General features: G+C 33.8%; 1 protein-coding gene across 1 annotated transcript; it reads right to left on the minus strand.

Annotated features, from left to right (window-relative positions):
- Window positions 1-1892: 1892 nt before the first annotated feature.
- On the minus strand, window positions 1893-18187 carry LOC113510209 (lachesin). The gene is made up of 10 exons (XM_052892975.1): window positions 18030-18187; window positions 16610-16728; window positions 12582-12701; window positions 11585-11741; window positions 10119-10218; window positions 9791-9947; window positions 8409-8515; window positions 6882-7021; window positions 3374-3500; window positions 1893-2101 (listed from the first exon to the last, which is right to left on the minus strand). The coding sequence occupies exons 1-10, from the start codon at window positions 18100-18102 to the stop codon at window positions 2080-2082; spliced, it is 1122 nt and encodes a 373-aa protein (XP_052748935.1). The 5' UTR covers window positions 18103-18187; the 3' UTR covers window positions 1893-2079.
- Between the last annotated feature and the right edge of the window lie 1049 nt (window positions 18188-19236).

Here is a 19236-nt window from a genome sequence, read left to right on the forward strand (position 1 = left end):
ATATATTTTAATTTAGTGCATGTTTACACTGCGTTAGTTACTTATTCCAAACAAGAGACAAGTCAGTGCTGACACGCTACTGGCATCGTGTAAATTGAATCGCGACAGTGCTGCTATGATCAGTAGGTCTACTCTCGAATGTAATAGTGATATTAATCCAATTTTTTGTCAATGACAATTTTGTACTACACTCGTGAAACAACAGTTAAAAATTAGGTTATAATTGGGATCGGTTTACAATAGTTTGCATTGGCAAGTTGCACAAATATGCGTCTATCAGAACAATATGGAACAATTATGTTGCTAATATTGCAATTTAAGAGTGCAAAACGTCTTAATTCTATTTTATAATTATTTTAGAACTTATTTCAAGAGTAACCCCACTGGATCTGTTTACAAGAATACAGTAAAAACAATGGCAGATCAGCAGCGAGTTGTTAACAAAATTTTAACGCAATCGAACTGGACTTAAATTGTGTAAATGTATAAATAATATACAGTGTCCTACTTTTAGCGTTTATTCGACGACTGCTCTCTTAACATTGAATTTAGTAACTAAATCAATGTAAACCTTACATTTAGGTACACGTATAAAACTTTATCATATGATTTCATTACTAGTGTGTAAACACGAATGAAACATAGTTATTGACTTAACTTTTTCACTAGTACAAAAATTTGAATTACCATTATTTATTTAGTTTGTATAAAACTTAGGCTTACGATTTAAGGACTATCTAATTTGACAGATCTGTCCTTTTCTTCATACGCTCTTTGGAAAAGGACAGCACGAATTATTCTATCACATACAGTAAGAAATACAAAATTTACGTTACTCACCAATCTATTTATTTTTTTAATGCTATTTACTTTGTTAAGATCGTGGACTCGTGTGTAAAAAAATATGGAATTTAAAATTTAAATCGACATTTCTCTCTGTTAATATTTTACCTCGATATTTAGTTCTATTTAAGTAACTATTTTAGAATTATTGGAATATAATAACAATATATGTATAATAATAATAGTTTGGTGTCTTTTTGATTGATAAAAAAAAAAAAAAAACAAATACATTGTTTAAAAAAAAATAAGAAAATAATGTTGATATATCCATTTGAGAGTTTGTCAATCCACCAAAACTAGATATCCGGCCCGGGTTCGCACGGATAGATAGAATTTTCGAAAATAACATACAACCCATGTTACAGACTGATACTGTAGGTATAGGTCAAAGAGAAGTTTAAAATAGGTCGAGCGTTTAATTTATCTATTACAAACAAACAAATCTCTCCTCTTTATAATATTTAATATACATTTATGTATTTTTGAAAAATCTTTAGGGGCTTATTACGCTATCATATATATGAGATGGTTTTTAAATTAATTAAACAATCGACTTAGCTAGTGACACGTTTACAATATCAATAAAACATTTTGTACAATTTAAAAACAATCTAGTGAGACCACTTTCGTCTCCAGGTATATTTATAATATGTCAGAGCCGATTAACACTGGATTAGTTACTGACTATTGAAACTTGAGACAGACTAGTTGGTGACCCCCAGATTAGTGCCGACTCACTGCTGCCACTGTGCAAACCTATTTCTAATCAGAACAGCACTGACTTGAAAATATCCGTTGTATATTTTTGGAATCAATTTTCGACTCTGACATTAAAGCTTGTTAAATGTAAAATTACCTTATGTTTATATATAAGATCCCATATGTTTGCTAGTGCAATAGGCCCCTCCTTTTTTTTTTTTGTGGATTGTACATATATTTTTTCTATCAAATTGGACAATATATATATATATATATATATATATATATATATATATATATATATATATATATATATATATATATATATATATATATATATATATATATATATATATATATATATAGACAAGTTCTTAACAAAATTAATGGAACAAATACTGTTTTCACTTATGTTTCAATATTTAAAGTGTAATAATAATAATAATTATATATAATAGATATGTGTTAAATATGAATGTTTGTTTAGCGCTGTTTGGCTCACCGTAGATGAGTGGGTCTGGACGGAGGCCTGGGTAGTTAATGTCTGGTATTGGCGATTCTGTAAAGAAATTTATTTATTTAAATAACTTTATTGATCAAATCAAAATATGGTAAAAACGGTGGATTTAATGATAGGAACATTGTAGGATAGGAGGGGAAGGGATTGTTAGTAATGGCAACTATTAGTCCCATTGCTAGCAATATACCCTGTCAGGTTGACCTAAACAATATCTCTCCCTGGAAACCATCATACTGAATTTTTTTTATACAACTTATAATGGCAAACAAGCTGACGGTCCACCTGATGTAAAGTGGTAACCGTAACCAGACATGAGCAGTACCATGGACATAACAGAGTATACTGTTTCGCCCATGATACCCCCCATGCGTTTCCATTCCTGAGGACTCAGGTGTTATTCCTCTGTACCCAGTAAATTCACGCCATATCCCACCCTTCAAACCGAAACACAGCCATGCAAACACAGCTGCTTCACGATTGAAACACGAATGGGACAGAGGTACCCAAGCAATCGACTTTTATACAAAGTTTCCCTCTGGTTTCTCTAAATTCCAGATGTGTTCATCACGATGGGCTAACTGACCTGCCTTGTCATATTCACTTATCATACCTCACTGGTGCCCCACCAGTTATACCGATAGCGCAGGCAAAGTTATCATTCCATTATCTTCTCTTTAAAAAAGAACATTATGGGATGAACAGTGAATCAAGAACGCGGTACTTCATTTTTTTTTAATGGGTGATAATGGAATGGTATCTTCACCCACGCTATCGGTATACATCGGCGGGGCACCAGTGAAGGATGATAGGCGAGGATGAAGCAGGTCAGTTAGCCCATCGTGACGAATCCAACAAGAAATGACATTGCTTAAATTAAAAATTAGACATTGCTTGACTATAGTATCTATAAAACCATACAAACATACACTTTACTCATAAAATTATGCATTTAAATAATATGAGAACAAAATTGTACATTTATAAAGTAGCTGTGTCCTGCGGCATTGTCCACTTTATATTTGGTTGAAAAAGAAAATGGTCTATATATGTAGGCAGTAAACTTATTAAACCCCATTTAAGAGTAATCGAATAACAAACATTCAAACATTTCGCAAGTTTTACATTTATAATACTGGTACAACTAATACAAGCTAAATTAAAAAAAAAACTGTCTAATAATATTTACGAATAGCAACTTACTTTTTCTGGGGGCATTCTTTATTCAACTATGAATCTAACATGTACAAAGAAACCTTATAACACTTAACACAAGAGGGCGACAGTTTCACACATAATAAAAACAATACATACCTGCTGATAGCGGATACAGCGTATGGAGCGAGCGAGACTGCCACCGCGACGCTAGAGGGCGCTAGCGAGGCACCGCGACCGTAGCGAGTCTGGCCGCAAGCGGGCGGGCACACCGGTATAATCGTTTCTACGTAAACAAACATCGTATACATGCATGAATGTTTACCATGCAGTACAAGCATGCTATTGTAGCATTTTGTAAAATAAAAATATATCTAGTTTTTGATAAAAAAAAAAAAAAAAAATTAAACAGTCAAAATTATATTTGGCCATGCTTTACGTATTCTGTGGAAGATATACAATTTATATTGTATATCTTCCAAATTTATAAATTTTATAAATTAATGCCACTTTTCGTTGTAATTTTATAACTCAAGAACAGGCTCACCTATCCAAACCAAATGTTTAGGCTTTGTTCGGACTATTTAGTAGATGGTTTATGTGAAGTTTACACAAAATCGGTCGAGCGATTCTTCATTTATCACATTTTTTGTAACAAATGAATTCAATGAATGGCGGATCATTTTGTTAATGGGGATTTTTGTGTCAAATTCAAACTTTTTTTTTAAGATAGGGATTGTGCGGTCAAATTGATTCTTTTTTTAGTGTTGACAGTTTTTTTTTTGTTTGAATAAATGAATTTGATGTTAATTTTTTTTAAATATTTCACTTTATACGTAGCGAAACACGTACCGGGCCGCTAGTATTACGTAGTTTTTGATACACTGATCTATTGAATCAATATTAATTTCGAAACATTTTATGTTACAATACAACAAAAGTCTGACGTCATACATGTAAAAAACTATCTAATAATAATATTCAGAGGTCCTAGAAAGCATAATTTAATAATTAAAAAAACTGTATTCCACAAAGCTGACGTCAACTGTGACAAAATCAGTTACTTTTGATCAATAAATCAATTTACTAAATCGATTTTGATAAAATTTCTATATGGATCTATATTACTTCAGGAAAAAAATCCAATGAAATCCGTTTATAATTGACGGAGTTATGAGGTAACGAACATGAAAAAAAAAAATACAAACAAATTGAGAACATCCTTCATTTAGACATCATTAAAAAAAAAACAATTTATTATTGTAATTGTATTGTAAAAATCTTTATTGTACATAAGTCAGATTAAATACTAGTAAATGATCTAGTATACAATGGCGGACTTATCCCATAAAGGGATCTCTTACAGTCAACCTTTGAGAAGCTGAAAGAAAACTGTAGAATGTATAAGGGTAATAACCGTACAATTAAAGATAAACTAAATAATACCCAGTAAAAAAAAAATTGAATATATAACACAATAAAAACAGCTCTATATACCTACATATGTAAATAATAAAAGTAAATTAATAATAATATAACATTAATAAATAAAAACTTATACACATACACATACATATATACACATATACACACATACATATACATATACATATACATATATATATATATACATATATATACATACATACACATACATATATACACTCCTACATACACATACATGTATACATAATAAATACATATATTCACAATTGGCTCAATGAAGAGGGATTTTCAAAATAAAATTTTATGATACCTGCTTTAAAAGATTTCAGCGACTGTGCCATCTTTAAGTTATTAGGAAGTGAATTCCAGAGACGTGCAGCATGTACAGTAAATGACATGGCATAGCTTTGAGTATTAAAACAAGGCAAATCTATAATGAAGTCATTACTGCATCTCAGGCGAACATCAATTTCGCGAAATTTGAATCTTTCCTGAAGGTAATGTGGACATGTTGGATTAAAAAGGATATTGAAAAGAAGAGTAAGAATGTGGACATTTCTCCGTAGCCTGATAGGAAGCCATTTGAGTTGACTGCGATAACTAGATATGTGGTCATACTTTCGAAGGTTATAGATGTATCTAATACATTGATTTTGCAGTCGCTCAAGTTTATCAAGAAAATCTAGGTAGGCAACATCAGCATAGTCTAGAAGAGGAAGAAGAAGAGATTGAGCCAGTAAAAGTCTAGTTCCTAAAGGGAGGAAGTTCTGCAGGCGCTTTAAGGAATGTAGTGATGGCAGTTTCCTATGATATAAAACTTTTATTGGTTTTATAATGATTTTTTTAGAACCCCTCAATTTTAACTAAACTATTTTATACTTTTTATTTCTTTTAAAACAGTCTTGAGCTTCCATAATAACTTCTGTGTCTTACGTGTTACACTTGATAAATTTCAATATGCAACGCCATCTAGCGGTTGAAAAGGTAACCATTCTAGTACTGTTGTAATAAGTAAAAAAATAAACGTAACACAACAACGGAACAGAAGGACAAATTTTCAATAATAACATTCAACAGCTTCTAAATCTGAATAGAAGAATAACATTTAAGTGACGACAATAAAAAAAAAAGCATCGAAAATCAATCTGCCTTTAGCAATTTAAAAAATTAACTACACGAGTTCCATAAAGAGATGCGCAAAATTTACTAATTTATCATAATGTAAACTATAAAACATTGAAAAATTTTAATTAAAAATAAAATCTTAAAATCAACACGCCACTAAGTCCATAAGTGAAGCAACCATAGTTCTGTTTTTTTTTTATTTTTTTATTTGAAATGGCGGCAAACAAGACACACTAGACCAGTGTTTCCCAACTTTTTTTGTGCCATGGCCCACTTGAACATTTGTAAAATGTTTATGATTCCATACATAATTTTTCCCGACAAAGTTTACTTGACGACTCTAATCGTCCAGTCGATATTTTGGTAATGTTAAACGAAATTTTACAGTACATTTTTTAATTTACTTTTTTTTTGTTAAATTTGGCACCGATATCTACTCGCAGCATTGCATTTAAATGGCCCGGGTTAAAATAGCTTCGAGTCCACTTTTTAATTGCCCCCTCCCCCTCCAGCTACCAAATTGCCCCCTTGTGGGGCGTGGGCCACTATGGGAGTCACCAATGTGGTGTTGGCCTTTTAAAATGGTATAAATTCTCTTTTTGAAAATCCCTATGTTATATTTCTTAGGAAATCGTTATTGGTAGTTAGTTTCATATTTTTTTCATTTTTTTATTCGACAGTTTAGTCAATTCCGGACCTCTTTGATAACTGTTTTTTAATATGATTAACTAACCGTTTTTCTTTAAGAACCAAAATTCTGTTTTTTTTATGCAACTTAGAATGGCAAACAAGCTGACGGCCCACCTGATGGAAAGTGGTAACCGTCGCCTATAGACATGAGCAGTACCGTGGACATAACAGAGTATACTGTTTCGCCCATGATACCCCCATGCGTTTCCATTCCTGAGAACTCAGGTGTTATTCCTTTGTACCCTGTAAATTCACTGTTGTTATTACTTGCAATCTAAGAGTTGTGGATTATTGAAATAAATTTTGTTTCATTCATTCATTCACATTTTCCGTCGTTCCACAGTCGTTGTACGGAGAGTGCTTCACTTGTGTACTAGATGGCGTGCTTACTATAGTACAAACTCACCAAACAATTCCACTTTGCCTTCGTCGGAGCCGAGTTTGTTCTGCGCCTTACACGTGAACATTCCGTATTGTCGTTTCTCTATGGTGATCACGCGAATCGTGGTGTCTGTAAACTCATCAGCGGTCGCGAAATGGGATATCCTGCAAACAATATAAGAATAGAAAATAAAAATAGAGATAGAATATGAATAGAAATAATCTTTATTAAAAATCTTAGCGATTATATAGAGTATCTCCATACAGATGCTTCGAGAAAAGTAGGTCAACTTTTTTATACAATTTTGCGTGATAAATAGTTATGAGTGATTCCTTTGTAATCCTTAATTTTATTTTATAATTTTTGCATCATTTCAATGCGTAAAAACTTATTTTATTTATTAAATATAGACACGTCAAGGTTTGTTTGGATACCTCTGCTCCATTCGTGTTTCAATCGTAAAGCAGTTGTGTTTGCATGGCTGTGTTTCAGTTTGAAAGGTGGGATATAGCATGAATTTACTGGGTACAGAGGAATAACATCTGAGTCCTCAGGAATGGCAACGCATGGGCGAAACAGTATACTCTGTTATGTCCATGGTATTGATTATGTTTATAGGCGACGGTTACCACTTTCCATCAGGTAGTCCGTTAGCTTATTTGCCATTCTAAGTTGTATATAAAAAAAAGTATATCGAACAATAATAAAAAACAAGATAATTTCACAATTAGCTGACAAAAAGTTGACCCGTTTTTGAGGCTTGATGCTCTATCTATATAATGTAAGATTCAAATATACTTGTTTACAAGCTCTTTTAAATCGCCATTGTTTTATAATAGTACTACTGGGTTCTGGATGTTGTTATCTGCTGAGAAGAACCCTCGAGAAACTCAACAATTACTCTTTTCAAATTATTATGAGCAAGACCTGTTCACGAATATTTTTTTTTTTTTTATACAACTTAGAATGGCAAACAAGCTGACGGTCCACCTGATAGAAAGTAGTAACCTTCGCCTATAAACATGAGCAGTACCATGGACATAACAGAGTATACTCTTTCACCCATGATACCCCCCATGCGTTGCCATTCCTGAGGACTCAGGTGTTATTCCTCTGTACCCAGTAAATTCACGCCAAATGAGTATGACGGATGAGCCAACCATCATTGCGTTCAGACATATTGCAGACCTATTTCTTAGAAAAATAATTTTTCCTTTAAACTTAATATTGCTGGTTGCTCTGTGTAAGTCATAGATTGCTATTTGCTGTTCTATTAAAGTTATTTGTTTTATATAGTAATATTTTATGTATTTATTTATTATACATATATATTTATTTATTTAATATATTTTATAAATACATTATATTATATGAATATAACAAGTATTGCTTTATTTTTCCTCTATTCAATAATGCACCGCCTACTTATTTCTCTGTTTACCCAATGGTTGACTGGTAGAGAGCATCGCTCGAGGTTAAGTCCGCCAAATGTACATAAAAATTTACTGTGCGTTAAGGTTTAAATAAATAAATAAATATGAGTATATTCACCTATAATGTTGATTGTTGGACAGTTGGATCTCGTCTTTCAGCCATATAATTGCTGGCGGAGGATAGGCCTCCACGTGGCATTCTAAATCCATGTCGTACTGGAGAGCCTGCAAGGAATGAGAGATCAAGTAAAATAATTATTTTATTTTAACAATGATAGTCTAGCAAACAATCTGGATATGAACAACAGCATGGACCTGTCCATGGTATTCTCTCTCTTCTTATGGTATTTCAGAACACAAATTAATCACATATTTTTCAAAAATAAAACTACTTAAAACTAGCAGTACCTTACTGCTTCGCCTCTCTCCATGTGGTCCTCCATGGAAACCATTGTGGTTTTTTTAATACATGACAATGGAATGGTAGCCACGCCTGCGCTAACGGTATACATTGGGGGATAGGAGAAGGAGATTGTTGGTAATGTGAAAATCTCATTGCTAGCAATATCAGTGTCGTAGCTTCAGATTTGAAACTGCGACATATGCTGAGTTAGGTCCTTTGCGCAAACACTGCTACATTCATTTTGTTTTTTATATGTTTTTCTTTTATTCAAAATTAAAAGTGAAATAGTAATGTTATTATATAATTGTGTATTCTTCATTACTACGTTGTTTTGTCAGATGTAATATGTATAATTTATATTATTTTTCTTAAGAGCAATTGTATTTAACTAATGATATCATTTAAATGAAAGCTTTGTATAGTGTATGTGTAAATAAATAAATAAACAATATACCATATCAGGTCAATCCCCCACGATCCCCCCTGGAAACCATTGTGCTGAATTCCTAGTGCCTTTTCACCATGATGGGCTGTTATTATTAAGAGGCAGGCTTTTTCAAGCAAAAAACCTTTGACACTGCAACCTTTCCATGATAATTTATGTTCGCCCTTTTGTTCGATGCTAATTTCTATTAGTGATAGGAATTTTAAGATGTTTTTCGTAGCGATATTTTTTCTTCTTAGGATATAAAACATTATTTACTTATTACATCCACTGGGTGAGCCTTACAGTCTTCCAATACGCTCATCCAGGAAAGCATGAGTACAATAACATATAAAAAGGAATATCACACAAAAATAACTAAAAAAAAATAATATAAAAACTTAACAAAAAACATCTGAACACAAATACTCTGTGGTCACTCGACGAAACTCTAGCTAGTTGGAGGCAAATACATCCAATTGCGGATACTGGCTCAAAATATCATTGAGTAGTTTCAATGCAAGAGAGAGGGGATTATATGCTGGCCTAACTGATCTGCCTTTTCATTCTCACCTATCACCCCTCACTGGTGAACCGCTAGCGTGTACTGTTAGCGTAGGCGGAGTTGCCATTTCATTATCACTCATAAAAAATACAATATAAATTAACCTACCTGTCCGAGTCTGGGCCTTGGCACGGTGACTATTGGCGCGAACTCCACTTCCAAGTTGATATTCCTGCGGGCCCCTTTCCCAACACCATTCTCAGCTACGCAGTAGTACGTCCCGCGATCTTCCTTGTGCACGTGGGCGATTTTCAGGATATTTCCTCTGAAAATATATTTTGTTCTTTTTAAATTTAATTATAATATTTTAATTTTAAATAGTTTATTTTTCTATCTCTATATTTTGTTCCGCAAAAAAAAAATACAGCAACTTCGTAAACCTATTCGATCAATTAATTATAGCCTATGCTATCCCACTGCTGGGCAAAAGCCATACCTGTATATGGATCCACCGGTGGGCAGTATCGCATTGTTTTCACGTCTCCACGAGATCTTTGGTACGGGGAACCCACCTGAGTAGCACTCCAGCTGGGCACCTGAAGACAAAATATAGAGCAATTGTAATATTTAATTAAATTAATAAATAAATCAGTGGCCGTGTTTTTTTTATACAACTTAGAATGGCAAACAAGCTGACGGCCCACCTGGTGGAAAGTGAAAACCGTCGTCTATAGACATGAGCAGTACCATGGACATAACAGTACACACACATACTGTTTTGCCCACGATACGTTGCCATTCCTGAGGACTCAGGTGTTATTCCTCTGTACCCAGTAAATTCACGCTATATCCCACTCTTCAAACCGAAACACAACCATGCAAACACAACTGCTTCACGGTTGAAACACGAATGGGACAGAGTCCCATTCGTGTTACTTTTTTCGTTTTATTCGTGTACCCATGCAATCGACTTTTGTACAAAGTCTCCCTCTGGTGGTCTGTGTGGTCCTGGCATAGAATAAGCCACCCCTTTCTTTCCCATGGGCGTCGTAAGAGGCGACTATAGGAACTTATTGCCGAGGGATTGACAGCAGCGTACATCTTAAAAGTATCTAAAATGTTGCCCGGAGAGACTTACTTCTCTGGTCAATATTTTAAATACTTTTCATGAATGATGAATTTTTTTAAATTATTTTTTGAAAAAAATCATTTAAGTCGGTCCAACAGTTTCGGAGATTAGCCACAAAAAAATTAAAAAAATCTGAACGTGCTCTATTTCACTTCTAACATCCCCTTGACTTGGTTTTTAGCGTTTTTTTTTCTATGTACAGACATTCGACCTCTACAATTTTATTATATGTTTAGATAATGGAACGATAACCCTGCTTGTGCTAACGGTATACGCTAACGAGGTACTATTTTTTTTAATGGGTGATAATGGAATGTTAGCCCCGCCTGCGCTATCGGTATACACTTGCGGGGCACCAGTGAGAGACAACAGGTGACGATGAAGCAAGTCAGTTAGTTCATCATGACTAACTACACTAGAATTAACCACGATGGTTTCTAGGGGGAACCACGTGGAGGTCGACCTGATAGGGTATATTGCTAGCCATGGGTCAGACTCCATTACTAACAATCCTTTTCCCCCTGCTAACGAGGTACTAGTGAGAGATGATGATAATAAAAAGGCCGGTCAGTTAGCCCCTCATTCTACAGCTGGAATTCAGGTCGATGGTTTCCAGGAGGAACCATATAGAGATCGAGCTGACAGGGCATATTACTATCAATGGGGAACTGGTAGTCATACAGACTGCATTAGCAATCCCTCCCCTTTCATATAGTGTTAAGTCTGCCTTTTACACTATCTAGGTGTATTAAAATTAAAAAAATAAATGTGTCCTCTCCTATATTCGCCCAGGATGGTACAGCCACGTCGTGATATTAAAAAAAAATACTCACTCTCCCCCTCACTAGCCACGATGGACCTAGTCGAGTTATCAGAAATGATCGGAGGACGCCGCACTTGGAGTTCCACCTCCGCCGAGATCTTGTTGGCAACTGATATCTGCACCTGGCACTGATACCAACCGGCGTCTATTTCTTGGATGTCCTTTATCTGTGAAATAAAAAAAAATGTTTTGGCGGGAAGACTCATATTTGACAGATCAGGTATGGCGGGTAATTACAGTGTATTGACAGATTAGAGATTTGTTAATTATCTTATTTATATCACCATCATCATCATTTCAGCCGTTAACTATCCACTGCTGAACATAAGCCTCCCCCTTGGGGGGTTTTGCTAGTAATTGGCATGTCTGGCAGGCGGATTTGATACTGCAGTTACGCTTTTGGTGGGTGTTTTAAGAAACAAGCTGCTGCCCATCCCTCGGCTATTAAGTTCTTTAACTCGACTCTTACGACACCCTCGGAACAGGAAGGAGTGGGCCATTCTATGCCAGTACCATACGTCAACATAATATAACAATATTATAATGTTTACTAGAGAAAGGCTGTAAAAGTCGTTTGCTTGGGCACCTCTGTCCCATTCTGAATCTGAGCATATCCCATTAGGTGAATGTAGGACAAAATTTACAGGGTACAAAGAAATAACTACTGAGTCCTCAGGAATGATAGGCATCATCACGGGCGAAACAGTATACTCTGTTATGTTCATGGTACTCATGTCTATAAGCAACGGTTACCACTTTCCATCAGGTGGGTTCGTCAGCACGTATGCCAATCTAAGTTGCATTAAAAAAGAAAGTTGTATAGTATATGTAAATTAAACTTTATTTTTCACATTCCTATTTCGCACCATTTAAAAGTGATTTTTGCTTGTTTCATGCTTTAAACTACCATGTTAAACTATGGCCGACCAAACGATAGTTACTATTCAAGAATAGTCTTTATTTATTTGTCATTGACACTGATTAATGTAGCTTATAGCATGACTCACCGACAGAGTGTATGTAGCAGTAGCTTCGTCGTATCTAAGTGAAAACCGCGAGTCCTTAATTATAAGGCCAGCGTTGGTCGATAGCGGCACGGACTCGGTCTTCTGCCTGTCGTATTTTTGCTGAAAAAAAAAAAAATAATGTCATTCTAATTTAACACAAGCATCGTATGTGAATCAAGAAATATTAAGCTGTATGGTTTAGTTCCTTTGCCTTACCCACTGTGGATAAATTGATAGGTAATTAATATCTTTTAATATTTCGATTTCGATATTTGAATGTTATGTTTTTAAAATGGTCAGTATATACTAATAATTGTTATATGCAAAAAAAAAAATGTATTTGTAAAGTTTCTTAAATATAGTATTGAAATAATTATTTTCTCAATTGCTAGATTTATTTATTTAAATATATTAATTATTATACATAATAATAATTAATAAGAAAAAAAACCTTCTTGAAGTCGGAGTTTAAAGTCACAACCGTGTTTCTATTAAGTTTAAATAACGTAGTAAATAAATCGCTAAATTATTGTATAATTTTGAGTTGTTAATATTGTGAATATACTGTGCTTGTGTAAGTATATATATATATATATATATATATATATATATATATTTTTTTTTTATCGACACTCCATTATCATCACATTTATTGACGTATATTCTGAACATCATGACAATCGGTTTAGCATTATCAATCACCGAAGATGTAACAAATAAACACTCCTATTTATAATACAGTGAACGCCCTATATAAGCAACTCATTTAAACCAATTTCAATAAAAAAAAAAGTTTCTTATTGGGAAAATTGTTATTTCTCTATTAAAAAATGCACCGCCTACGTATTTCTCGGTTTGCCCAATAGTTGTCTGGTAGAGAACACAATCCGGTGTTAAGTCCGCCAAATGTACGAGTACATAGAAATTTAATGTGCATTAAAGTTTAAATAAATAAAATAGGGAAAAAAGGAGTATAAAAAAAAACACTGTTGTGTCCACGCTACTGTTCATGTCTATAGGCGACGGTTACCACTTTCCATCAGGTGGGCCGTCAGCTTGTTTGCCATTCTAAGTTGTATAAAAAAAAAACATGTATTCACTACGGTATGCTAACTGACCTGCCTTTTCATTCTCAGCTATATTAGATACTAGATAACAATTCTACATGATCAATACATTGAATTATGTGATTTAGTCTTTGACAACTTAACAACGCGGTTTCAGAGATGTTTTCTCCCACGAACACTCAGGTTATGGAATGAGCTCCTTGCCGAGGTTTTCCCAAGAGACTACAGCATGGGGTTTTTCAAAAGGGGGGTAAAGAGGTTTCTTCAGGATCGGCAACGCGCGCGTAATACCTCTGGTATTGCAGGCGTTCATAGACTACGGTAACCGCTTACCATCAGGTGGGCCGTAGCCCCAAAACAAGGAGCCACTATGGCCACTAGTTTCACACGGGATGCAACCATTATAAACAATACCCAACCAGGTCGACCTCGTCGCGGTTCTCCCTGGAAACTATCATGGTTAATTCCTGATGAATTCATCATGATGGGCTAACTGGCCTGTTTTCATTCTCATCTATCACCCTTCACTGGTGCTCCGCCAGCGTATCCCGTTAGCGCAGGCGGGTATACCATACCATTTTCACCCATCAAAAAAAAAAAAACATTATCAACAAACAATAGTGCAAATTCGTGGAAGGACCACTACGAGTCATTGTTTTTGTTATTTAAACATCTCTCCATTATCCGGGTCCAATTTAGGGACCCGACAACAGGGTCGCCATTGTTTCTTGCACTGCCAGCGCACGGTGTTCCGATTGCTAACAGCTATCATCCCTCACTGATGCCCCGCCAGCGTCTACCATACCGCGCAGGCGTAGTTACCATTCCATTATCATCAATTAAAAAAAAATACCGAGGCAGATATTTTACAATATCTTTTAAAATATTGATGCCCATTAATTCTTCTCTTTCCGCGTCTAGGAAAAGTAGACAAAGTTTTGTTTGAGAAATCAGTTCAGGGTACTATAGGACTGATATACTTGAAGAAGGTAAAAGCCCTTAAAATAATATTAAAAAAAAAAAAGTTTTCTTACGAGACATCATTCGAAATTTGAAATAGAGTACAGATATTAAATGTTTACATTCTACAGTATCATTGAATGAATCATTCAATAACTATTCTAACTTAAGCGTCCCAACGAATGGACAAAGAAATGTAATAAAACGGTATTTCATAGCTGTGACAATGCCCCTATGGCTATTATGTAGTAATGCATCAATGGTTCAGGGGACAGGATACGATTTAAACTGCTTGCACGGGCGTGTCTCGGGTCTTGGAGGGTCAAATTTTACTATATCGTATACTAGCGACCCCGTCCGGGTTCGCACGCATAGATGGAACTTTCGATAATTATATCCCATAAAAAAACCGACTTCAATTGTATCTAAGCCACACATTTTCTTTTAAAAACTAAACTACTTAACCGAGTTTGATAAAATTTGTCTGGGAGCAAACTGTACGTATATAATTTCAGATAAAAAGAAATTACCAAATCGGTCTACAACTGAGTATATGAGGTAACAAATGTAAAAAAAAAAATATGAGATGCGAACCTCCTTCTAAGTCGGTTGAAAAAAAACATTGTCGAGAAAATACAAATAAATAACAATAAGAAAAAAAAAAACAACTAAATTTAAAAACCGCCTTTTTTAGTCGAAGTCGGTTGAAAATAATATATATACATAGTTTATGTTACTAGTTTTTTTTTTTTGATGGGTGAAAATGGTATGGTAGCCCCGCCTGCGCTAATGGGATACGCTGGCGGAGCATCAGTGAAGGGTGATAGCTGAGAATGAAAACAGGCCAGTTAGCCCATCATGATGAATTCATCAGGAATTAACCATGATAGTTTCCAGAAGGAACCGCGAGGAGGTCGACCTGATTGGGTATATTGCTAGCAATGGGATTCTCGGTCTCCATTACTAACAATCCCTTTCCCCCCCTTATGTTACTAGTTGATAATATATCTTTCTATAAGTGAAAGAATTTTGAGAATAGAATTCAGTGTTCCATTACAAAAAAAAAAAAAAGAAATCTCTCCTATTTATAATATTAAATTGATACTGATTGATAGATAAAATGTAGCTTATGTCCTTCCCTATCACAAATAGAATACAATAGATATCAAAACGAAGACTAACTTTCACACAATGGTAAAGTCCATTTGAATAGAACATTATAAAAAAGTAACCAAATTTTACTTGAGATTTTCACAAAAAGACTTTTCGAAAATTAGTAACAAAGTAGTAGAATTATTCAACAATTAAAGCCTATAAAATCAAAGACAGCTAAATCCAAATCTTTCAAATGTTCTGGAAACTACAAAAAAAAAACTAATATTTTTTCAAGAATGATATTCCATATTTAAAACCAGATTGAAAAAAAATTAGAATATTAGTAATAATTTTAATTAACAGAACTCCCTCTATATTCGAGCACAGTATCTGTATTTTTTTTAAATAATAAATAAACTATATTATTTGCTGATAATGTAGTTGAATAAATTTTTAAGATCGGTTGAGTAGTTTATGAATTTATACATTGCAAACAAACCAAACCAGAGGGAGACTTTGTACAAAAGTCGATTGCATGGGTACCTCTGTCCCATTCGGGTTTCTACCATGAAGCAGTTGTGTTTGCATGGCTGTGTTTCAGTTTGAAGGGTGGGATATGGCGTGAATTTACTTGGTACAGAGAAATAACATCCGAGTCCTCAGGAATGGCAACGCATGGGGGGTATCATGGGCGAAACAGTATACTCTGTTATGTCCATGGTACTGTTCATGTCTATAGGCGATGGTTACCACTTTCCATCAGGTGGGCCGTCAGCTTGTTTGCCATTCTAAGTTGTATATATATATATATATATATATATAAGTGTGTGTTAACAGATTTAAAGCAGTAAATAAAATTCATGACACAGACACCTTAAGATGAAAAATATAGTAAAGGTCACTCACCCAAATGACGGGATAGTCTTTGGCATAGTGGACAGAGCAGTCCAAATCCACCTGTCCCCCTATATCCTGGATCTGTTCCTGTGTGATATGTGATATGGTTGGGGTACGCTGACCATAACCTGAAAAAAATATATTTACAGTAATTTCATTGAGCTATCATAGTATTCAACCCAAAAGACAGAATTTACAGTAATTGGATTCCAACCCCGGTCAACCTTAGGGAAAAGAGAAAATTTATTTTATGTATGGGAAATATGTATAAATACTAATATTATAAATAAGAAAGATTACCATGAAAGAATAACATGGGCCATATTTTAAATTAAATTTTAATATAGGTTGAACTTATGAATGTATAGAGATACCAGAGGGAGACTTTGTACAAAAGTCGATTGCTTGGGTACCTCTGTCCCATTCGTGTTTCAACCGTGAAGCAGTTGTGTTTGCATGGCTGTGTTTCGGTTTGAAGGGTGGGATATGGTGTGAATTTACTGGGTGCAGAGGAATAACACCTGAGTCCTCAGGAATGGCAACGCATGGGGGGTATCATTGGCGAAACAGTATACTCTGTTATGTCCATGGTACTGCTCATGTCTATAGGCGACAGTACCACTTTCCATCAGGTGGGCCGTCAGCTTGTTTGCCATTCTAAGTTGTATCAAAAAAAAGATATTGTTGAAAAGAGTAGTAATAAAAGTAAAATTTGCTTCTACAGAGTGTCACATCTTATGTGCTTAGGTACTTATTATAATAACTTATCTGTACCATGTGGTATGCTAATAAATATATAAATTTTTTTAATAAATCTATGAACATAGACAGGAACTTGGTGCCATTGTATTACGATAAATGAGCCATAAAATTTTAAGCTGATTTGTTATTCTAATGAGCCCAAATTGGTTGTAAGTAACAATTACAGTTTAACAAAGGGTAATTTATAGCGACGCTATCGCAGAATCAACCCTCCATCCTGTTTTTAACCATTCACGCGGAAAAAGATCGATTCGAGAGGGTTGCATATGATACCCCTAATTACGGATTTTTTAAATAAAAATCCATTGTGCGGCACAGATGTTTCATGATTTTAATTTACATGCAATTGTGTTTAATGCGATATTATTTTGAAATGGAATATTTAAAACAATATTTTTACTTATTGTACATTTTAACCTCAACGAACGATTTTTAAAAGTCAAAATAAAGATTTTTAAGATATTTCCTTTGCTTACTTATGGTAAAGAAAAATAAACAATACAAATATTAATAATTAACAAAACATTGAATTGGGTGTGCCTTCACTTCATATTAGCGCAAACAAAACAATTTGTGAAATTATGCCGTCGATTAAAATGTTTGATTTATGACAACGGGCAAGTACACTACTACATATTAAAGAAGTAAAATAATACTTTTCACTTACCGATAGTAACAAAACTTAATAATAAAGCTGAATAAGTAATTTTTATTAAAGACATCGTAATAATATGGTCCATTTCTCAACAAAATACAAGTTGAATTTTTCTTTTCGTTTGAATGAATGCCGCAAGTGTGAATGATTTGAGTCGTTAAAACATCATCGAATGAATGAATGGCGAAGTGACGCTTCAGCACGTCAGTATTGCCAGATTAACTATATTTACCCATTATAACAGAAACAAATTGTGTAGCAAAAATTGCAATCGTAGTTTAATTTTTAAATTTTAACGGTTGTTATATGTTTATACTTAAATATAAATCATTATATACTACAAAACTGTACAAAAATGAAAATACGAAACCTATTTTAAAATTACATTACATTGTAATGTTGTTATAATAAATAACATACAAAAAATGAAAAAGAACTGAAATTTAATGAACTTTTTGGTATATTTACCCACCTATTTGATAAAAGAAAAAGAACTACAAATAATTAAAAAAAATATTTAATTTGCAATAAAGAATCAATTAATTAATAAAGATACGAAATGAACTAAATTTCATTATATTAATGGAATTTTATTTTCATAATTATTAAGTAAAATTAAGTACCAATTACAAATGGCAATGGCAAGACAATGGGCTATATATTTTTACTTTTCGTAGATCTACCATATTGTAACCATAATAATCGATTATTACTACTATTTTCTTTTTTAGTAAATATTTACACTACATTCATTTCACACTTGACAGCGTAATGATTTACGTGCAGTAGGAAAAATATTGTAATACAATGGCAATTCTGTTTCATTCGTTCTCAACGAATTGCAAAGAATGTATTTTGTTTTATAGAGGCGTGGTTATCATTCAAATAGCAATGTTTTACCGCTATAGTTACATAGTTCACCAATAGATGGCACCTTGATAGTTCTGACATCTGGTGGCAAATTGTAATATTAATAAGCCTACACTTCAAATAAATCTCTTATTTACCGTTAGATGGTAATACGAAAGAATTTCTGACTTTTTTTGTTTTATTTAAAAATACTTTTGTTATTCTGTAAAACTTAAAAATCAGCGAATAAGACTGAAGACTGACAACTCTATTATGCTTGTTGTTAAAATATCAATAAATATACTGGACTAAGCGCATTAACTTTCAAATTTTTAAATTTCAAAGAATAAAATAATTGTTAAAATAAAAA

The sequence above is a fragment of the Galleria mellonella genome, unplaced genomic scaffold (genome assembly GCF_026898425.1).
Source record: "Galleria mellonella isolate WM207_F2 unplaced genomic scaffold, CSIRO_AGI_GalMel_v1 utg172, whole genome shotgun sequence".
In the NCBI taxonomy this organism is placed as follows: domain Eukaryota; kingdom Metazoa; phylum Arthropoda; class Insecta; order Lepidoptera; family Pyralidae; genus Galleria; species Galleria mellonella.

What these genes read in the sequence shown, in the direction of transcription:
- LOC113510209 (XM_052892975.1), bottom strand. Translation starts at nt 18,102, where the DNA reads ATGGACCATATTATTACGATGTCTTTAATAAAAATTACTTATTCAGCT. An exon ending in CTGCTACATACACTCTGTCG is followed by an intron (nt 11,742 to 12,581) that starts GTGAGTCATGCT and finishes TTTATTTCACAG; the next exon opens with ATAAAGGACATCCAAGAAAT. An exon ending in GCTGTATCCGCTATCAGCAG is followed by an intron (nt 2,102 to 3,373) that starts GTATGTATTGTT and finishes ATTTCTTTACAG; the next exon opens with AATCGCCAATACCAGACATT.